General features: G+C 50.2%; 1 protein-coding gene across 2 annotated transcripts in view; it reads left to right on the forward strand.

Annotated features, from left to right (window-relative positions):
* LOC123757454 (RCC1 and BTB domain-containing protein 1) overlaps window positions 1-23381 on the forward strand; it is a 152498-nt gene that overhangs the window by 83009 nt on the left and 46108 nt on the right. For both annotated transcript variants that reach the window (XR_006772748.2, XM_045741086.2), the window contains exon 8: window positions 15144-15268. Coding sequence is in view for 1 of the 2 variants with exons in the window: in XM_045741086.2 (XP_045597042.1) it covers window positions 15144-15268 (125 nt within the window). In the remaining variant the exon portion in view is untranslated. The remainder of the gene's footprint in view (window positions 1-15143; window positions 15269-23381) is intronic.

Consider the following 23381-nt stretch of genomic DNA (forward strand, 5'->3'; position numbering starts at 1 on the left):
ACACTACACAGTATCACACTGTATTACACACTCAGTACTTCAGAAGTGAGTAATAATCACCGAAGTAGCCCATGGTGCACAGCGCGACTTCGCTCTCGGTGCATCAGGTACAGATAAATTTTCGCTTCCTGTTTCTTCATTCTGTGTGCTTGCAAATAATACATTCACGTACACCCTTGGCTTTGGTACTTGTAGGTTGTATGTAGCCAAGCTTGTAAAGCATACGGTAGTATTGTAAAAATTATAGGAAAAGATCAATTTGTAAGGTAGTCTTGAAAAGATCGCTTTGTATGGTCCCACACAGGAAGAGATTCAGCTTACCTCAAGAGTGCCTGTCAGTCAGAAAGAGATTCAGCTAGCCTCAAAGTGTCTGTCAGTTAGGAAGAGATTCAGGTATTCTTGAAAATATCTATGGAAAACATCACCATGGAAGCTGCTAACACTGTTCATCTATGCATCATCTAAATAAATTGTAGATGGCATAGAATTGTAAGGGTAACGCTCAGAGCTACAACTGGATACGCTCGCTGTATCATCCTCATAGGTGCTGTATCACTTGCATCTGACCATTGTGTTAGGTCCTTATTGCGCCTAGCTTCACCAATATTATGACCCTTACGTTCTTCAAACAATAAGGTTTGTATTTCACCGACAGAGCATTATCTTTCAACACCGTGTCAGACAGGTGTTTGGGAGCCAGAAGCGCGTCACAGCGCACCTCGTCCACATCCCCACAGCCAAAATAAGTGGAATTTGGTATTTATTTTTACATAGACATGTTCAGGGAAGGGAATTTATCATTTTACGAAGAAAAAATAATTTTTTGGGAACACTTTATTTCATGCGCACTGTGGGAATTTCACAATAAACTCGGCGCAGCATGGTGGTTAAACTGAATCATTTTAAAAGAAAGTTAAGATTTAATATACGACTCTGGACGATCGAGGTTGGTGGCCTGGTTGCCATGTGAGGGGACGCCAATTTGGTCCCCTCACATGCACATACATATTTGTAACTCCTGTTTAATTTTGCAGGTCAGAGTCAAAGTATTGGGCCAAAACAAACCCAATACCGACCTTCGGTAATATCGACCGCCAGACCGGTATACGAGGCTCCAGATACCGGTCTCCCAAACCGATCGTTATTACCGGCAGATCAGTATAAAAGAGGCTGTTAAATTGAGTGGATAGTGAAATAACAGCAATAGGAGTATGTTGGGAGGAGCCGCAGCTCTCTCTCCTGTCAGGCAATTTTGTTGTGGCCACTATGTTGTTTGGACACCATACCAGCTTAGTTGTACAGTTATGGTGAATAAAACATGGAGAGATTTAATTTGTGTATATAGTGTACAGAACAGCACATACAGTATAGTGGGAGGAGGAATACTGCTGATCAAATAAATTGTAAACCAAAAGCCAAACTAGCAACAATACTCCTCAATCAAAACCAAGGAAACAAGTGTGACGTCACCACAAATGCCGCACATTCGTCTGTGCAACCCCCCCCCCCCCCTCCCCGGGAGGGGGACAGTGGGGGGGGGGGGGTTCCCAGACCTCCACGCTAGTAACTCTCCTCAGTTCAGAGGCCGAGTATCAAAAACCGCGAAAAACCGCCGTCCGGAGCGAGGAAGGGATGCCGGGGAGCCTCCGGGTCTCACCCAGAAAATGGCATTTCATTTCATTCAATGCTGGTTTTCTTTGAAGAGTCCTTTTGGCTCCCCGGAGCTACCTAAGCAAAGACAAAGAAAAAAAGGGACTTACCCGGGAGGCGGTCGTCACTCGCTCCTCAACTCGAAGTCGAGACAAATGGCTGCAATCTGCGACCCAAGGCTACACAGGCCTGAGAAGGCCCAGAAACGTAAACGAGGTACCGTGCAGCCAGGAACCTGTTCGACCTCCATAAGCCCCATGCCCAAATGTCAGCCCAGGACATATTCCCAAAAACAGCAGTCAAAGCCGGAACTTACAAGCGTTGTGGACACAAGGATAGACCGCAGGCTGGCTGGACCGAATAATCCTGTGGACGACCCGGGAGAACCGCTCCTTGGAACAGGGAAGAAGGGAAACTGGGTCCACCCAAAGCGTGTCCCCTGCCACAGAGGCCGTGGCACGCAGATACCGGTGAAGAGGCGCAACTGGACACAAAACATGATGCACCCCCGGCCGAACCAACCAAGCATCAACAACCCAAGAACCCCTTCGGAAAGCAGCAGACTGATTCTTCACCATAAATGAAGAAGGCTGCAAACGAACAAAACTACCACCAGGACCGAAAGAGCAGAAACCCCTGCGCCGGAGGAGAGCATGAAGCTCCCCGATCCGAGCCCCAGAGGCCAATGCCCTCAAGAAAAGAGCCTTAGAAAAGCAGTCCTAAACTGATGAGAAGAGAGAAAAGAGAGCACCCGGTCGAACGACCAGGACTGCTCAGGCGGTACATGAGCAGGCCAGAGGTGAAACAACGTCCGAGAAAGCTTGGGGGAACGGAGCAGAAGAGACATCCACCCCAAAAACAAGCTGCAGCAGCTCTGCCAGCGCCGCACGAAACGAGGCGACAGTATTTGGCACAAGATGACGGTCCTGAAACAACTAAGAGAGAAAGGACAAAACAACCCGATCAAAAATCGAAGACAACCTACAAAGAGACAAAATTTGCCGAAAGAGGACCGCCAGGAAATTTCATACTGCCATCTAGACGAAACTCACAGGTGGGACACCATCAACTAAATCACCTGATCACCATACAAGTGGTGATACACCCGCGTCAAAAAGACCAGACGTGATGAGTGGAGAAGATCGAACGAGCCACGTAACGGACCGGACCGATCTGCTGAAAAAGGCGGAGCCGCGGGAAGACCCTCAGGTTCGGACATGCGCCTGAAAACCAAGGCTGGCCTGACCACCAAGGAGCCAACAGGACTACTCTCCCTTGGCAAGTCTCCAACCGAGCCAGGATCTGGAGCAACAACCGAACCGGAGGGAAGAGGTACAGGTAACTCCGCCTCGACCAGTCCAGCTGAAAGGCATCGACCCCGATGGCCTCGCCGTCTGGGAAGGGCGCCACATAAACTGGAAGACGGCTCAACCACGCCGATGCGAACAGGTCCACCTCTGGGCATCCGTACGTCCAGCAGAGCCAACTGAACGAGTCGGCGTCGACCGTCCATTCCATGGAAAGGGGAATGAACCGAGACAGTCCATCTGCCAGGATGTTTGACACCCCCAGAACATAAACCGCCAGGAGAGCCAAACTCCGAGAATTCAGAAGACGAGTCACCCGAAGTGACCAGCCCCAAAGAACCAAGGACCGCATCAAACCCCCATGGTTCAGGCAGTGAACCACCGGGGAGCAGTCCGAATGGAGCCGGATCGTTGCTCCTCGAGCGGCCCAAATCCTCTGAAGCGAATGCCACACAGCCGCAAAATCCCGCACCGTGCTGTGAGCTCGACAGAATGATGGACCCCACCGACCCTGGCCAGCCTGGTGAGCATGTGTCACAAACCACAGCCGAAAGACGAGGCATCTGTGAACACATTGAGCGATGGCTCGGGGAGGCGCCATGGCACAGAACCAAAAAAAACCCACTAAGGAAGCTGGCGACGCAGCACTCAATGCAAGGCTCCCGTTATCCGAACCCATCCATCGCGAGAGCGGTGGAAGGGACGACCCCAAAGACACCATAACATCCGCCAAAGCCAGATCCGACCCGGTGGGTAGACCAGTACGGCGAAGTTCAGGCTCCCGCATAGCCGTTCGAACAACCAATGTGCAACCCGGGTGCCCTCTAAAAACAGCCGGAGGCGGGACCGCAACCGCAACAGCGTCACAGGAGGGAGGTTATCTTGAGATGTTTTCGGGGCTTTAGTGTCCCACAGCCTGGTCCTCGACCAGGTCTCCACCCCCGGGAAGCAGCCCATGACAGCTGACTAACTCCCGGGTACCTATTTACTGCTAGGTAACAGGTGCATCAGGGTGAAAGAAACTCTGCCCATCGTTTCTTGCGGGCTCCCGGGATCGAACCCGGGACCACAGGATCACGCGTCCAGTGTTCTGTCTGCTCAGTCACCGGCTCCACTTCGGTGGGGCCCACTTCAAGGGGTGGCTTCATGTTCACTCCGGCTTCCAGAGACAAGGAAGCGGTCCAAGAGTCCCACACAAGATCCAGCCAAGTCCGAACCTGAGAGGGAACCAAAAGGGACTTCCTCCAGTTCACCGAGAACCCGAACCCAGCGAGCTGGGAAAGAACCATGTTCCTGACGAGCAGACAACACAGACTGGCTGGGAGTCCACACTAGCCATTCGTTGAGGTAAGCCAGAACCCGAACCCGTAACAGATGCAAACAGGCCACCATGACCCGGGTAAGGCGTGAGAACACTCGAGGGGCCAGAATCAAGCCGAAAGGAAGGCAACGAAAGCGATAAGCTTCTTGCCCCACGACAAAACTGAGCCAGTCCCTGAACCCCAGATGAATCGAAACATGCTAATATGCATCCCTGAGGTCCAGAGACTCCATTCAGACATCCAGCGCCAAAAGCAGCCGGACCTGAGACAGAGAGGTCATCCGAAAAGAGGAGCAAAAGACCCAGGGATTCAAGACTGGACAAGTCCAGTATGAATCGCAGATCCGCACAGTCCCGTTTCGGAACCGAAAACAGGCGGGAAACCCACCTGAGGGACTATGTCGTTTCGACCACACCCAAGCTAACCCACTCCTGGATGACCTGATAGAGCACAGGAGAAGCAGCCTGCCCTGCCAGCCCCGATTCCCCCGAAGGAGGAGGAGCGAGCCAATACCACCGCAGGTCGGAGGAAAGACCCAAAATGCCCACGAATTATGGGACCAGGCGAGAGCAAACAGCGTGAGCCTCCTCCCTATCGCCCTGTCAACGGGACAACCCGCGAAAGGGCCGAAGACCCATACGAGAGACCAACCGACGCTGAGAGTGATCACTGCGCCGACCAGACCCCGACTGCTCCAGAGGAGGTGCCGGCCCTGAATTTGGCACTGCTGGTTTATGACGATCAAAGGAACCCAGAGACCTGGCACAACCCTTTCGAGCAGGACCTCCATGCCCCCCCCCCCCCCCAAAAAAAAAAAGCACCACCACAGACTCTGCAAACAGGAACGGACAAAAAGGAGATGAAAATCTAAGAGCCAGGGCCCAAGACGATTCCAAAAATTTGGACAAGCACCTCCTGTCAGCACGCGAGGCAAGAAGGGAAGAACAAACACCGCCTCCCTCAGAAATGGCGCATACAACTTCACCAAAGTAGCCAGCACCTGAGCTGCCGAAGCAAGCCCACCGGATTCTGGCCCGGAACCCAGCTCCTCCATACCCAGCACGAGGCAGTCCGATGACAGCTCCAGCAGGTAAAAAGAAGTGCAAGACCGAAGCCAAGTGCCCATGGGCACACAAATCCTCTGCCACCAGGGAAGCTGAAAAGGAGGGAACCTGCACGTGAAGCCGCACCTGGCTGACATCATAAGGAAAGATGGGGGTGAACAAGCATGCCTTGATGTGCTCCAACTCACCCCCCAGGAAAACCTGAACAACCGTAGGCAACTATCGCCATTCAAGTGCGCAGTCCGACAGGACGAATGCCAAGCCCCCCATGAAGAAAAAGCAGTCTGCCAACCAGGAAGACTCCGGCACCAGTAACGCACCCAATAAGGAAAAGAGGAGCCAAACTCAAAAAGACGGCTTCAATATCGAGGCGTAATCTGGATCTCGCAGGAGGTAAGCTGTAAGGGGCCTCCCACACCTTTCTCGGTGGGATGCGGGAAGCCAAAAACCTCCAGAAGGAGGGAACCGAAGAACCCAAGAGAACGCGGAACCGAACCCGGGGAGGAGTCGAACTCATAACAAAATCATACAAGGAGGGGGATAGGAAAACCCTTCCTCCTGTAACGAGAAACCCTGCACCGAGGGTACCAAACACCCAAGCAGGGACCAGTGGAGCCCAGGGCCCCCCTAAGTCCACTATTCTCCAGCCACGGAATCCTCCACGTCAGGACCCGGGGCCGAGCCATCCTCCATCCTCCAAACCCTCTACCTTTGGAGGAAAAGCAGAGTCCACTGGAAAAGCAGGGAGGAAGGGGGCCTGCTGGCATGGCCCAAAAGCTCCAGCAGGAGGACCAGGCTCAAATGCCTCCGCCACCAATCCGGAAGGGGCAATCCCCGAAGTCGCCCGAGTCTCACTACCAGTGTAATTCAGCGGGGCAGCTGCGGGGCATCCGGAAAGGCAACCAACCTCACACGTTGCTGCAACTTAAACCACGCATGCAACGCTAAAGCTGCCTGCACCCGAATATCAGTCTCAGTGGACTGGGTGAGTTAGAGTACAAGCAAAGAACACCACTCGCAGGACTCAGGGTCATAGGTGTCACTGACCCCAACAGGCAGCAAGGCGGAGGCAGATGGTGAGTGTCACCCTGAGACGGGGACAGAGCAACCTTCAAACTCGCACAAGGCGAGGTGGAACTCAGAGGTCATATTCATTGGACCACTGAGCTCCAATGGGGGTTTCCAGGGCCCTTAGGCTGACTGCTAAGGGAAGCCCAGGCGAGGTACTGCTAACCAGTTTTCCCAGAGCTACCAAGCAAGCAACTAAAAGCTGAACCCCTGCGACGTGTGCAAGCACAGGGACCTAGTGGAGGGCCACCAAAAACCTACTAGTGGTCCTATCGCCACACTTGGCAGACCCCAGCCAGGCAAAACAAAACAAAACAAAACAAAAACCCCACAAAAGCACAATGTCTCCAGGTGAACAGAACCGGTCGTTGTGTGTATATCAGACAGCTGCACAGTACCTCTCATCCCAGCCAGTGACAAAACTACCTCCTACCCAAGGGCAAACAGGAGTAAGAACCACCCCAGCTGAACCCCCAAGGGCGGGCAATCACTGAGCAGCGACAGAACCACACAGAGGTAGCTGCTCCAGAACGCCTCATGGAAGATAACCCTGAAGCCACAAAGGCAGTACTTACGGGGCACCTGGGGACGGTAGCCCTAGGTGCATGCAGCCCCCAGTACTCTTGTGTTACTCCTGGCTCACACACCACCAATACAGAACAACACCGTACTGCAGCACTACGCAAAGAGTGGGGCCAGAGCCATCGACCATTCACCATCACATCAGCCTTTGAACTGGGAAGAGTTGCCGGCGTGGAGGTCTGGGACCCCCCGTCCCCCTCCCGGGGAGGAGGGGTTGCGCAGACGGATGCACGGCGGTTGTGGTGACGTCATGTTTGTTTACCGGTTTTTGATTGGGGAGTTCTGTTTGCTTTTTCGGCTTTCGGTTTGCAATTTTTTGGCCAGCAGTAGTTTTGAAATTCCTACCTTTCTGGGTGCCTGACCTGGCAGATGGCAGACAAAGACTGCTTCCAATTACACGGGGGTGTCTTTAGGCCATTGCTCCTTGTGCCCCTCTTGAGGGGGCTCTGGTCCCCGGTAAGCTTAGAACTCCTTAGACTGACTGTTGCCATGGTCTAATATATACACATCAGCCCGGTATAGCTCCGGGAAGCCAAAGGGGCTCTCCACAGAAACTATAGGGATGATTATAATAATTACAGTGGTACCTCGGAATACTAGTGTCCCTGTATACGAGTTTTTCGGAATTTCAGCCTGAATTCTTCACAAGGATTTACAGTTTTTTGTCAGATTTTTGGCCATTTGAGCATAAAAGTTATTATATATCTAGCATGGGTCCCAAGAAAACCAGTGGTAAGGTTCAACCTAAGAAAATAGTTGTGAGTAGAGGATGTCCCTTCTTCATTAAGAAAATGTGTGAAGTATGAGAAAACTGCAAAGTTTTGTTAAAAAAACTCGCTCAGGTAAAGCTGTAGCAGGCTGTTGCATTGACCTTTTAAATGACAATGTGATGTCTTACTACAGACAAGTGTTAAAATGTAGGGAAAACAAGTGTCTTTAGACAGATTCTTAGATTAAGCAAGTTCTAGTGGTATGCAGGCAAAAGTGCCAGCATACGTGCCAGAGAGTGCACACCAGTGAAGTCCTCACTGCCTGATGTTATAATGGAAGGGGACTCCCATTCTAAACAGTAAGTCCTCTCCTCCTCCTCCCTCCTCACCATCTTACATACGCCAACAGCAGTCATCAGGAAGGGTAAGTAATAACATGAACATACTTTTGTAGTGTAGATTTAAATGAATTAGGGATAAGATTTAATTTGAAGTGAAGTTTTTGGGTAGTTGGGAACGGATTAATTAATTTCCCATTATTTCATATGGGGAAATTAGCTTCGGTGTACGAGTTTTCGGATTACGAGCTGTCTCCTGGAACGGATTAAACTCTTAAACCAAGGTACCCCTGTATAAAGATTTAGGGGATATATTTAGGGTATACAGTGCTTTATACAAATAAAAAAACCATAAACTGGTTCCTAATCATCAAAACAAGCTAAAGAGACAAAGAAAATAGTTTGAAATCTGAAAAATTCAGCCCCAAAAAATTCAAAGCCCCAAGTTCTGTGAGTTGTGACTGATTTATTTGTTGACCAATTTCATTCTATCTTCACATAGTTAGGGACTGGTATGCACTCTCAAGGTTGTGAAGGTTACAACAAAATAATGTAATAAAAAAAGGAGAAAAACTAAAAACTTAAAAAAAAAAAAAACTTAATTTTGTTTTTAACATTGATGGAAGTTACAGATATTATCATTGGGTAATGTATTTATATGATTTATAAAAAATAGAGCATAATACCATGCTCATTATTATTTGTTATTATGTATTACTCAGCAATGCTATAAAAGGTACCAGCTGCATATCCACTTTGTGGACACTACTATTCTTCTTCTTTGTGCGTTGGACAGGTGCTTGCATCTCTTTATTTTTGCATTATCCATCAGTTCCAGTTCATAGGACCTGTTCTCCTTATCAACAAAATATTATTCTTTTTAAAAAATTTGTCTAAAATCAATTTCTGAAAATATTTTGATGGAAGTTTCATGACACTGAAGCCAATAAGTTGGAGATTTGTTTAATAATTTTAAGCAATTTTTACATAATTCAAATATTTTTCGCTTCCTTGCCCCTTTTGCTGAGCAGTTTAACCCTTAAACTGCGCAACGCGCCTGCAGGCCCACGTCTGGTTTGCGCAACGAGCCTCCGGGTATTTTTATTTTTCACGTAACATTCAAAACTGGCGCGTGGTGATGTGGGTATGGTATGGGTGGGTGGGGGCCCCAGTGATCGTCTGCCATCTTAAAAAAAAATCCCAGCATGCCCTGCGGCCGTGGGGAGCCTCAGTTTCACAGCAGCAACCATGTCTGACGCATCCTCTACGAGCTCCCGCTCCACGGTGACCCACGGTCATGGAAAACGACTCTCTGAGGAGGAAATATACGATATTTTGTATGATGACGGTGCTATGGATGATGACCTAGACTATGATCCAGAGAAAGACCTTACTCAAAGATCTGATACGAGTGAGGGAGAGACAGAATTGGAAGATTTGGCGAGCGTGTACAATACATGCGCCTCGCCCGGCCTGCCTCGCTGCCCTGGGTCAACACCATTATCATCACCACCACCATCATGTATGTCCCTAGACGCTAGTAGTTTATTCAGTGACAGTACATGTGACAAATCTTTCTCGGGCTTCAGTGACATTGGCTCCGATACGAGTAGTGTGGACGACCCGAGTACGAGCAGCGGTGGTGTTACCAGGCGGGGTTTTGCTGCCTCAGCAACACGCTGCGGCAGGCGGCAGCGTGTCTCACAGCATGTGGACAACAACGACAGTGGCCCCTCAACATCATTTATTCGTGGTAGGCCTACAGTACGTAAATCTGCCTCAGCGCCTAGCATACCCTCACGCAGCTCCAGCAGTAGCAGCAGACGACGTAGCCGTGTTCTTGGTGCTCGTGGTGGTGTTGCCCGTGTTGTTGGCGCCAACACCAAACCCCCTGGTGTACTTGTGTGGGAGGATTGTGCCACATTTGTCACTCAAATACCTACGTTTGATGATAGCGATGTTGGTGTTACACCATTATTCCCATATACCGGTGATGATATGGCAGACATGGAATATTTCCTGGCATATTTTGACAATGTATTCATGACGCATCTTGTGACTGAGACAAACAGGTTTGCTCACAGCCTCATAGACGACGGCATTTTACCTGCCTCACGCGATGGAAGGACACGACAATCGACGAAATGTACGTGTTTCTGGCACTCGCCATGATGATGAAGCACTCTGAGAAAGCTGTCATCCAGGATTATTGGAGCAAAGACAGCCTTGTTTCATCACCCGTGTTCAACCGGTACATGTCGCGTGATAGGTATCTCTTGATTCTCGGGTGCCTGCATTTCGAGAATAATGCAAATGAGGACAGACACGACAGACTGTGGAAAGTATGGAAGATGTTCAGTGACATGAGAGGGAAGTTCAGGGATTATTTTGTACCTGCACAGAATGTGGTTATTGACGAGTCGCTTGTACTGTTCAAGGGGCGACTAGCATTCAAGCAGTACATCCCATCAAAGCGGCACTAATTTGGACTGAAGTTTTTTGTGCTGTGTGACAGTGAGACTAGTATTATCTTGGACATGTTATATTCTGGTACAGATGTCGACACACCAGCTCAAGATGAACACTGGTTCTCTGGCAGTGTCGTAAATACCCTGATGGAACCGTTCCTGAACAAGGGGCATATACTGTTCACCAACAACTATTACACCAGCCCCTTGTTGACCAGTTACCTCCTTGCCCATAACACCGGCGTATGTGGCACTGTGAAGGCCCACAGGAAGGAAATGCCAGTGTTCGGTATAGGTATAGCCGTGGGCGAGTGCCAGCTGCGCAAGTGTGACAATATGCTGTCAGTGTGGTGGAAGGACAGACGCGAGGTGAATATGCTGACTATGATTCACACTGATGCCATGTTGGACAGTGGGAAAGTCCACTTTCAGACACGCAACACCGTGTATAAGCCAGACTGTCATAGACTATAACGTGAACATGCGCCTCGTCGATAAGTGTGACATGATGCTTGGTGGAGTGGAGTGCGTGCACAAGTCTGTGAAGTGGACGAAAAAGTTCTTCTTCCACCTCATGGATGTTGCAGTGCTCAACTGCTTCAATATGTACCTAGTAAAATCTGGCAGGAGACCGTCTATACGTACATTCAGTGCTGGTGTTGTGTCACAGCTGCTAGTAAAGTATGGCAAGGAGGGCTCTGTTGTACCACACGGGGTGCAAGCAACAGTGCCACACGCGGGGTGCAAGCAACAATGCCACACGCAGCTCCAGACAGATTGAGGGGTAATGAGAACCTCGGAGTACATATGCTCGAGTATATGCCAGGCACAGCATCACGGGAGAAAGGTAAACGTGCATGTATAGTATGCAGGAACACTGCCCGCAGAGAACAAAAACGAAGATGCATCAGCACCTGGTGCGTGGAGAGCAAGGTACCACTCTGCGCCATTGGCTGTTTTGTTTCATCACACACTCGCGGAGTACTGAGTGTGTTTATGGTGTGTGTATATAGTGTGTGATACTGTACAGTGTGTATATAAAGTGTAAATATAAATATATTAGGCATGATACATTGGAAATTGTGCAGGATAAGTGAACTTGTTTGTGATGCACGTAACAGTGTCTACGGACAGCACGGATGTTCTACTGGCATAATATTGTGTACGTGTTCATTATACATTGGATTGGCACGTAAAAACAATTAAATTGTATTGGGAACTGTGTGCAAAAAATGAACGAAAATATATTCACGGCAACTCTCGCGCCCTGCCCCGAGAGCCCTACTGGCCCCGGGAGCATACGCCACGGGCACATGGGGGAATGATGACATCACGCCCCAACTTCCGGACCCCATAGCAGCCAAAGTAAGTACAATTTTGATTTTTTTTTTTTACATACCCATACTGAGGGAAGCGTTTTTGACACTTTAAAAAAAATAAAAAGAATTTTTTCCAGAGAATTTATTTCCTGCGCACTGCAAGGGTGTCATATTTGGAGGCAACACAGTTAAGGGGTTAACCCTTGTGTTGCTCTGGGCTAATTAGCATTCGTCACCCACAGGCGCATACCAAAAAAAAAATTCTTTCTAACCTGTTAAGTCATGTTCCCTGACCACGAGAAAAATAAAAATAAATTAAATTGTACTTACCGATGACGTAATTGAGCCGACAATATGGGCAATGACGTCACACCCTGCATGAACGCTCATGCACGGTGCATCCCAGAGGCGTCACGCGCAGTCTTCAAGCAGCAACAGTTGCCATGAATTTATTTTCGCATCATTATTAAGTGTCTAGGCATATTTTATTACTAATATTAGTTACTAATTGTGTTGCATATAATGTTACATCATGGTCATTGTCAATAAATGTTGCATACATCAAGTATACAAATGTTTTCCATTACGCCAATATATTTTGTAATCACAATGTTCCTTATTATATTTACACACATGCATGCACTATGTACTGGTTTTTGCACTATTATTGCACATTTAGAAGTCTTGGAGAGAGTGGTAGTTGTTGAAGCAGTCGACAGCACACAATGGAACTGCACACGCTTCACACCATGTTTGCACCACTTTACGTTTCTGATCTCTCCTTTTTGTTGTTTTACAAACTAGGTATTCACGTTGGCCTATTGCACGCTTTCCAGCTGGTGGCAGATGTTCTAGTCTGTGTGCTTGAAAGGCCTCCATGTGAGTGACCCTGGGTGTAGCAGCATGCTGCAACACTGGGATCATGATGGGTCTTTGTATGCGAGGGACATCTTTGCCAAACTTTGCTAATAACTGTGTTGCAAGTGTAAAAGTAAACGCAAGGAAACTAAGTTTACATCCAGGTTTCATCAGATACATATTATAGCAGTTCGGCATGCTCATGTCAACAAGCTGGAAAAACACTTTTTTTGTACATTTCAATGTTTTCCGCACACTCGATAGTGCTAACCATCATGTCCGCTTTATCAATCAAATGCATGTTGATATTATAGTCAAGAACACAATCTGGCTTATATACTGGTTCTTTCGTTACACGGTTCACCTTGACACTGTTCACCATTGTACCATCATGAACGATTGTCAGCATGTTCACTTCTCTCATGTCTTTCCACCTAACCGAGAGTATTTGATCACATTTTCGTGGCTGGCACTCGCCAACTGCAAGTCTACCGTCAAACACTGGCATTTCCCTTCTTCGTGGCTTAACTGTGCCAACCAATCCGGTTCTATTTTCAATCAAGAACCTAGCTAGCAATGAACTTGTATAGTAGTTATCTGTGTATGTGGCCCTTGTTCATCCATGGTGCCATCAGTGACTTCACCACACTACCCGAGAAACTATGTTCGTCGTTACCAGGAATGTCTACATCGTTAGCTGAATACAGAATCGTGTGTAACATGTATCCTGTTTCAAAGTCACAAAGAACAAAGAATTTAAATCCAAATCTGTTTTGTTTGGAGGGAATATAATGCTTGAATGGAAACACGTCCTTTGAAAAGCACAAGGGATTTGTCGAATCACCAGCTTCTGTGCTGGTACGTAAAAATCTCTGAACTTTCCAATCACTTCATTCATATAGTGCCTCACTCGCCAAAGTCTATCATCCTCTGTCCGGTCCTCATTACTTGCAAAATGCAGACACCTGAGGAGTATCTGAAACCTGTCTCGGGACATGTATTTCCCGAAGAAAGGTGGTGGAATAGTCAGAATTAATACCCACAACCAGGACATACAAATTAACTACTCACAAATAATTATGATGTAGGGTAAAATCACAAGAATTTAATGTATCTATTAGAAAATAGTGAGGTCATGCTATGGAATCAAACTGGTGTCCCAGGGACTCAGGTTCCATCTAGTAACATCCCAGCAGAGGAAAAATCATATATGAAGATTGAGGATCCAATAATCTGTGATAGCGTGTTTAACAGTGCTTCATCAACATACATATTGCTAAAAACACATACATTTCACCTACAGTGGTAGTTATCCAACGTAGCAATCGTGAAAATTCTGTTATCTCTTTTCCAATGAGATGAGCCGCATGAAGGTTCGTTTGGTGTACAATATATTCTATGAGTGGCTCATCATAGAATGCTGTAAAATAATCAAATTCACACATATCCTCTCCATTATCAGGGAAAAGCTCTGTAATCCCAACGTCTTTATTGTCAAAGGAATTCAGGAATAAAACTGGCACCATCACTTCACACTAGTACACCTGGGGTCCTGCAAGACGCAACAGGGGCACAACGGCGAGGAAGCGATGCACACCATGGACCAGGAGCTAAAGCCCATCTACGCACAGTACGGCCACTACGTGCACGTGAGATGGAAGCACGTGAACATGAGGCCATTGGTGCCTCATGTTGTTCCATGTGGTGGCGCTTGGCTGGGCGAGACACTGCTGATGCGACAAATTCTCGCCCAGTAACACCACTGGTACTGGCACCAGGCTTGGTAACACTGTGCTCTGATTCCACTTTACTAAAACCAGAAAAAGTCGCCTTCCTCTGACTTGTCACCCAAAATGTCCTCAGACTCTAAATAAGCACAGGAACTGTGTGGTCGTGGGTGAATTGGAATTGACACTGGGCAAGGTGGCATTGGTGAGCGTATAGGCCTCGCCATGGGAGGCGTCTGTATCTCATTTTCACTGTCGGTGCTATCATCATTGGTCAATTGTGTGTAGTCTAGTCAGTCATCAAAATCACTTCCCTCGCCATCAGAAAATAATTCACTAGATATTACTCTTGGGTGAGTGATTACGTGGTGCGCGCCCGGGAAGCGTTCAGCCGTGCGCTCGACATGGTGGCTGCTGGGTAACTGATGCCTCCCACGCGATGGTAGCATGAGCTGGATTTTTTTTTACAAAATGACAGCTGTTTACTATAGCCCCTGGGCAGCGTATGAGGGGCCCCCTCTATCCCGCGGGCCATTCAAATCTTGCGCGGTACTCCAATACATCATATGCTGTGGAGCACAAGTTATTGCAAGTTACTAAACCCATCATATGATGTGTTGCGCACTTAAAGGGTTAAGGGTTAAAGACAATACTGCACATTTACCCATGACATGTGTGAATTTTCCTTTAAGAATTAAAATTTCACAAGGCAAATTATTTCTTGTATTAGGAAACTGCTGATGTTGTGTTCGTGGTCGATGAGCGAAGGATTCAGGCCCATCGTGCAGTCCTTAAAATTAGATGTCAGTACTTCCGAAACATGTTTCAAGAGCACTGGAAGGAAAATAATTTAGAGTAAGTATAATCAAATATACAGTATTAAGTCAGAAGGATATCTTCTAGTTTTATTTAACCCCTTAACCCCTTGTGTCAATCAAGAATATCATATATTATCGAAAAGATGTCCCTTCAGTTGCTCCTAATAGAAAATCAGATCAAAGGCACCAGGGAGGGTAGTGGTGGTTTCACATATTGGTTTTGAAATATAATTTATTCTTAGATTAACAACAAAAACAGTATAGGTGAAGCAAATACTGTAGTTCCAAGAAAATACTTAAAAGTTTCATTATAAAATGATGCACATTTCTGGGGGGAGCCCCTACGGCTCCCTGGAGCTTACTAGGCTGATATGCTAATGTCAGACTTTGGCATCAGTCATGTGTATGGAGTTCTTTTGGGCCTACCGGGAACCATGAGCCAGAACCTGGCCCCCTCTAGAGAGGCAAGGGGAGCAATGGCCTATAGAAACCCCTGTGTGATTGGAAGCATTCTATGTCTGCCATCAACCGGATTAGGCACCCAGAAAGGTAAGCGTCCCAAAAACAAAGTCCTATTTTGGTGAAAATTGCAACCAAAAGCGGAATGAGTGGATAGAACTCCCCAAACAAAAACGAGCAAACTAGTATGACGTCACCCGTTGTCGCGCCGCTCCCCCCTCCCCAGGAGGGTAAAGGGGTAGCCCCAAACTCACCACACCAGTGATCCACACCCTAGTTCTTGAGGCTGATGTTATCGGCTTGGTTGTGTGCTCTGGCTCCAGTCTTTTTGCGGCGCTGTGCCTTGTGTGTGACGGCTGTACTCCCAGGGTGCGAGAACCAGGAGTTATTTTTCAGTACTCGGGCTGCATTCGCCTAGGGTTCCCTTCCCTAGTTGCCTTGTAAGTACTGCCCATGGAGCTTGGGGTTACCTTCCACAAGTTCCTCGGGGTTTGCCTCTGTGGGTCCGTTTAACTGCTCGGTTTTTCGGCTGCCTTTTAGGATTAAGGGGCCTCGTAGCCTGGTGGATAGCGCGCAGGACTCGTAATTCTGTGGCGCGGGTTCGATTCCCGCACGAGGCAGAAACAAATGGGCAAAAGTTTCTTTCACCCTGAATGCCCCTGTTACCTAGCAGTAAATAGGTACCTGGGAGTTAGTCAGCTGTCACGGGCTGCTTCCTGGGGGTGGAGGCCTGGTCGAGGACCGGGCCGCGGGGACACTAAAAAAGCCCCGAAATCATCTCAAGATAACTCAAGATAGGTACTTGGATGTTTTTTCTCCCTAGTTTACCTTAGGGTAAGAGGCAGTTTTTGCACTGGTAAGGGGCGCAGGGTGCTGCGCAGCTTGTTGTCACCTACCACAGCAGCCGGCTCTGTTCCTTGGGGTACGTGGGAGGTTCTGCCCTACTAGCCACTGGTGTTTGGCCTCACCCTGATACTTAGTGGTGCCCTCTGCTTGGTCCCCGTGAGTATACACATCCCTGGGGTTCAGCTTTAGACAATTTGTTTGGTAGTTTTGGGCGCCGGTTAGCAGTACCCTACCTGGGTTTACCTGAGCGCAAGTCCTCTTCAAATAAACGCTCAGGAACCTGGGAATCTCCTACAGGACGCGTGGGTCCCATGGATGTGACCCTGAGATCCCCCCTTCGCTTCATGCGAGTTTGAGGGTTGTTCGGTCCGCTTGTCTCAGGGCGACCCTCACTGTTTTTGCCTCAGTCACACAGCCTGTTGGGTCGGTGACACTTTCGACCCCAAGTCCTGTGAGTATTGCTGCTTGCTGGTGACTGAATTTACCCAATCTGTGGATAATCATCTTCAGGTACAGGCTGCGCAGGCGTTGCATTCTAGGTTTCATTTGTTGCAATGCGCTCGGTTGGTTGCTCACCCGGATGCCCTGCGGCTGCCCCGTTTTGCTTATAGGGACCCGGACTCGTGGGTGGGGGGACGCTTCGACCCTGGTTCAGTCTGCACCTCCTAGTCCTTCCCCTTCTATTCGTTCTGCTTCCCCTCCCCTGCTTCCGGCCCTGAAACATCTGAGGGTTTCGGAGTCGGGGCAGGGGTTAGTTGGTCTTGAGACTCGGGCAGCCTCGGGGGATGCCCCTTCCGGTATGGCGATGGAGGCTTTCGAGTCTCCTCCCCTGGCCGAAGCCACTGGGCCTCATTCTATCCGGCTTCTACAGCTGCGCTGGCCTTGTCTGGTGGGGTCGGTGCTTGGGGGAGGACTCGGCCCTGGGTCCTATGGAGGAGGACCCTGGGGCTGGGGGGAGGGGCTTACTGTTACAAGAAGTGGGGTTTTCTCTTTCCCCTCTGCGTACGAGTTGGACTTGGTGTCTGCCACTTTGCTGGTTCGATTCCGTGTTCCCTGGGTGCTTTGGTTCCGTCTTTCCGGAGGTTTTCGGCTTATCGCATCCAACCTGCTGCGGTGTAGGCGGCCCTTGCGGCAAACCTCCTGCGTGACCTGGATTATGCCTCGGCAATGGATCCCTCGGCTTTCAGGTTTGGGACTTTGTTCCTCTTCTGACTCTGTTACGAGGTTCCGGAGTCCTCCTGGCTGGCGGACTGTCCTGTCTTTGCTTTGGAGGCTTGGCTCTCCTGCAGTTCCCGCATGCTTGAGTGGCGGGAGGCTTCAGGTTTTCCTGGGGGCGACCTTGAGCACCTCAATGAGTGCTTGTTTGCTCCTGCCCTTTTCCGGGATGTTGGTGTCGTTCAGCTCCATGTGCAGGTTCCCTCCCTTTCAGCGGCGCAGGTGGCAAAGGACTTGTGTGCTCAGGGCCTCTTGGTTGCAGCCTTGTGCTTCTTTTCCCTCCTGGAGCTGTCTTCCGACTGGCTCACGGAGGATGTGGGGGTGCTTGAGGCTGTTCCTGGGGTCTGGCGCCTTGGCCTCGGCGGCTCGCTGGTCGGCTGCCTTGCTGAAGCTTTTCGTGCCAGTCTTGCGGGATGCAGTTGCTCTGTTTTATGCTTCCCGGCTCGCGTGTCAGCAGACGGTGCTTGCCTTCTCTGTGGAATCCACTTAGGCCTTGGCTCTTAGGATGTCTAGCCCTTTTTGTCCTACCTTGTTTGAGGCTTCCGCCATTGCGCAGTATATTCAGGCTGCTTCGGCTTCTTGCTGTCCTATGTCGAACTTGCTGGTTCTATAGGGGTTCCGTGGTAGACCTTCCCGGAAGGGTCGTGCCAAGGCTAGGGGTTCCTCTCGTCGTGGTAGGCCACTGGTGTCGGGTTTGGGTTCGGTTACCCTTTCGGACCCGCCTTCGTCTGGTCAGCGCGGTGTTTGCTCTGTGCGAGGTTCTGGGTCTTGTAAGGGGCTCCGACCCTTTCGCAGTTCGCCCCATTGACGGGGAGATGGGGGGGTTGGCTTGCGCTGTTCGCTCATGCCTGGTCCCACGATTTGTGGGCGTTTCGGGTCATTTCGTGTGGCCTCCAGTGGATGGCCCCCTTCCCCTGCGGGGGGTTCGGGGCTGGCAGGGTAGGCTTCCTTCCCTTGTGCTCTGTCAGTTCGTCTTGGAGTGGGTTCGCTTGGGCATAGTCGAAACGACGACGTCCCTCAGATGGGTTTTCCGTGTTTCGGGACTGCGTGGACCTGCGGTTCATTCTGGACTTGTCCCATCTGAACCCCTGGGTTCATTGCCTCTCCTTTCGGATGACCACGCTGTCCCAGGTTTGGCTCCTGTTGGAGCCGGGCGCTTGGATGGTGTTCCTAGACCTCCGGGATGCTTATTGGCACATCCCGATTCATCCAGGGTTCAGGGACTGGCTTGGTTTTGTTGTGGGGCTTCGTGCTTACCGCTTTTGTTGTCTCCCGTACGGTTTGACCCAGTCGATTCTGGATGCTTGACCCAGTCGATGGCAGACATAGAATGCTTCCAACCACATGGGGGTTTCTATAGGCCATTGCTCCTCTTGCGCCTCTGAGGGTGCCAGGTTCTGGCCGTGGTCCCCGGTAGGCCCTAAGAACTCCATACACATGACTGATGCCAAAGTCTGACATTAGCATATCAGCCTAGTAGCTCTGGGGAGCCTCCAGGACTCGCCCAGAAAATGGCGTTTCATTACATTCAATGCTGGTTTTTTGGTGGGAGCCCCATCGGCTCCCCAGAGCTGTCCCAGGCTGATATGCTAATGTCAGACTTTGGCATCAGTCATGTGTATGGAGTTCTTAGGGCCTACCGGGGACCACGGCCAGAACCTGGCCCCCTCAGAGGCTCAAGGGGAGCAATGGCCTATAGAAACCCCCGTGTGGTTGGAAGCATTCTATGTCTGCCATCGACTGGGTCAAGCATCCAGAATGGTAAGCATCCCAAAACAAAACCCATTCTGGTTAAAATTGCTACCAAAAGCTGAACTAGTGGATAGAACTCCCCAACAGAAAAGAAGCAAACTAGTATGACGTCACACATTACCGCGCCGCTTTCTGCGCAGCTTCCCCCTCCCCAGGAGGAGACAGGAGGAGCCCCAAACCTCTCACGCCAGCTATCCACCCATCAGTTATTCAGCTGATGCTAGAAGCACCGGTCGTGTGCTCCGGCTCCGTTGGTTGTTTCAGTACTGTACCTAGTGTGTGGTGTCTTCTAGGTGGTGCGTGAGCCAGGTGTGAGTCTTCAGTACTCGGGCTGCATGCACCTAGGGTTTCCTTTCCTAGGTGCCCTGTAAGTACTGCCCTTGGAGCTTGGGGCCACCTTCCACAAGTTCCTCGAGACCTGCCTCTGCTGGTCCGTTCTACCGCTTGGTTTTTCGGCCGCCCTTTGGGCTCTTGGGTGTTCTGTTCTTCCTTGTTACCTTTGGGTAAGAGGCAGTTTTGCACTAGTAGGGGTGCAGGGTGCTTCGCAGCTTCGTTTTCCTGACATAGCGGCCGGCTCTGTTCCTTGGGGTGCGAGGTCCTCTTGCAGGGTTTTGTTTTTCTTTTTGTTTTTGACTTGTTGGGGGTTCTGCCCTATATTTGCCACTGGTGTTTGTTTCTTACACGATATTCCTCGGTGGTGCCCCCTGCTAGGTCCCCGTGAGTGTACATGTCCCTGGGGTTTAGTTATAGAAGTTCGCTTGGTAGTTTTGGGAGCCGGTTAGCTGCACCCTGCCTGGGACTAGCTGAGCACGAGTCCTCGTTGAGTACACGCTCAGGACCCTGGAAATCCCCTGGAGGCGTGTGTGTCCAATGGATGTGGCCCCGGAGTCTCTCTCACTTCATGTGAGTTTAAGGGTTGCTCAGTCCCCTTGTTTCAGGGTGATTCTCACTGTCATTGTCTCCGTCTGCTGCCTGTGGTGTCGGTGACACCTTCGGCCCGGAGTCCTGCAAGTTTTGTTGCTTGTTGGTGACTGTTACAGGGAGGATGGGCATTGCACATTGCGTATTGGGGTGCAACGCACTAGGTTGTTTGCTCCCCAGAAGCCTCGACACTGCCTCGTTTGGTTGTTCTTTTTCCCCTGTAGGGGTCTGGTCTGGTCCCCCCTTCCTTTTCCTCCCTGCATCCGGGTCCTTACGGTCTGAGGGTTCACGGTTGGGGCGGGGCTTTGTTGGTCTTGAGACTCGGGCAGTCTCGGGGAGTTCCTCTTCCGGGGTGACGACGGGGGCATTCGAGCCTGTTCCTCCAGCCATGTTGTATGAGTCTGCCAGTGGGCTCCCTTCCTTAGTGCTTTTTGCGGCTGCCCTGGTTTTTTCTTGTGAGGCTGGGGCTTTGGGGGGACGGCTCGGCCCCGGAGTCTGCCGTGTGGGTTCCCGAGGCTGGGGAAGGGCTGCCTTGGGGGCCTCGGGCCCAGTTCATCTCCGCCGGGGTTGTTCTCCCTCTGCGCGGGGCTTGTGATTCAGTGGAGTGGGGTTCTTCCTCCCCCCCCCTTTCCTTGCGAGTTGTCGAGTTGTTGGGCATCGGCCCCTCCCTGGGCTTGTTTCCTTGTCCCTCGAGTCCGTGGGTTCTGTCGTGTTGGTGGGTGCTCTTTTACGTTTATTCACCCCCTCTTTCTTCAGACAGGACTTCCCCGTCATGTTCCTCTTTTCGTGGGGTTCTGCATGACATTTGGTCTCGGGTGCGGCTGTATTTTTGTGCTTTCGTGATTTGCGCTTGATTCTGTGGTTCTCATAGGTTCGGGAAGGTTTTTCGCTACTTCACGTATTATTGGAACATCTGTCGTCTTTCGATGGGGTTTCCCTCCACTCCTTTCTAGGGCTTGTTGGTCCTTTTTGGGGCGTCTTCTTGGTTTTCGGCCCAGTCTCGGTCTTTTATTTTTGTATATTTTCTCTATGCTCGGTCTCTGCCCTGTTCATTTTCTTTCCATACTCCTTGTCCGGGATGCCGGTTTGGTAGCCCAATTGTGTTGCCGATTAGGTTCCTTGTCTTCGTTACGTACACCGGCTTTGTATGTCGCTGCTTTTTGTTTTTGGCTCCTGTTCCTGTTCGCTGGGCTGTTTGTGCTCCTGCGCGAATCCCTCGGGGTCACGAACTGTTTGGGCTACTTTTTTTGTAATGTAGTCCTAGTTGGCGCCTTCCTCCCGGGCGGGTTGTGCACGTGCGTCGTGGGAATTTTTCGTCTGGGTGGTGTGCACAAGTGCTGGTGTTGTCCGTCCTTTTCTCTCGGGTGCTTCGCCTCTAGCTTTTCTCCATTTTCCAGTCCGTGCCCTGTGGCTACTAGGGTGTTCTGGCTTGCAGCTATGGGGAGGGTGCTGGGGTTTTCCCCGTGTTATGGGTGTGGAGCACCACCTTCACCTCTTCCCTCTCTTCTGTATGTGAGATTCTGGCATTCCTCCTCTGGCGGTGCTCCCGGAATCTTCTTGGCTACGTTGTGTCGTGACACGTTCGTGCCTACGTTCTGCAGGTGAGTTTATGCTGTCTGGCGTCTTTTCGGCCAGCATGGGTTCTTGGTCTTTGGGGGAGCGAATGTGAGAATGGCAGAACACTAGTGCCTGGAGGGGAGCCTCTTGGCCCTTGTGGGGCAGCTCTTCATTGTACCCTTCCAGTCCCACTCGTATGCATGTCCAACCCATGCTTGAGTCAGTCCCGAGGCTCCACCTCCACCAGGTTACATAGTACAATGGTGGTGGTGACTGTTATGGGGTACGTGTTCCCGTGTCGGGATGTTATGAGATGACATTTTGGTGCAGTTTGTTGCTGAGGATGCGTGTTGGGGTGGGTTGTGGCGTTTTGTTTGGGCCTTGCGTGTTTTCCTCCTGGGGGGCCTTCATAAAGTTCTTTTTTGTTTTTCACTTTTGCCCTGTGGGGCAAGTTTCTTGGGCAACAATGTTGTATTTTCTTACGTGCTGCTGTGGTGGAGTGTCCACTAATCCTGTCTGTGGGCATACCGCCATGGTGGCATGTTCAACACTCCCCATTGGGAGGGAAACTCGCTGGGTTGTTAATCCGGTCACTTGTACCCAGATGCAGCTGGGTCTTGCTTCGCTGTCTCCAGTGACCAGCTCCTCACACAGGGAGATTAATGTCCATCAACCTTTGGAATCTTCCCTCGGTTATCTTTGTTACCATGATCTTCTCTGGGTCACTCATGCCTTGCCTGCCTTGCAGTACCAAGCTTAGCCCTTCCAGGTACGTTGGGTTCTCTCTACTCCCCTAGTTGTCTTCACCTAGTTGTGCTTGCTGGGGTTGGGTTTTGGCTCTTTAGTCCTGCCCCTATCACTGCCCTGCCATTTACGGGGCCTCTGTGGTTGTTGTGCTTCCCTCATTGTGTTTGCGAGGGTTGCGCTGTGGATTTTTGGTATCTTCTGTCATTCAGTTTGGGTCCAGCTTCCTGAGCCTACTGGGCTCTGTTGTATCTACGCTTGACTCTGTGTGGGGTCTGCCTCCGCCACATCCCTTCCTTTTGCATTCCAATTGTCTCCTACTCTGATGCTGGAATCCTTCTGTCATTTCCTTTGCTCCTTGGGCATCCGTTCCGCCTGTGTCCCCTGGTATGTGTGCCCCTTGTGTTTCTTGGTCTGTCTTTGTCTACCCTCTCATTTCCCTGTGGGTCTTGCTTGGGGTGTTATTATCCCCTCTGATTCTTCTGTGTCCCGCTGTCGTGCGGTTTCCTTCCTGTTGTCTCCTCTTCGCTCATGCCCCTCGGTTGAGGTGCTGGTCTCGTGGCGCCCCTTGCGTCTTTTTTCGGTTTGGTCTTGTGTTGGGGCCTGACCAACGACTGTGTATTGTTGGCGTGCCTTTCGTTGTTGTTTTTTCTGTA

This window comes from Procambarus clarkii, chromosome 22 (assembly GCF_040958095.1).
Source record: "Procambarus clarkii isolate CNS0578487 chromosome 22, FALCON_Pclarkii_2.0, whole genome shotgun sequence".
In the NCBI taxonomy this organism is placed as follows: domain Eukaryota; kingdom Metazoa; phylum Arthropoda; class Malacostraca; order Decapoda; family Cambaridae; genus Procambarus; species Procambarus clarkii.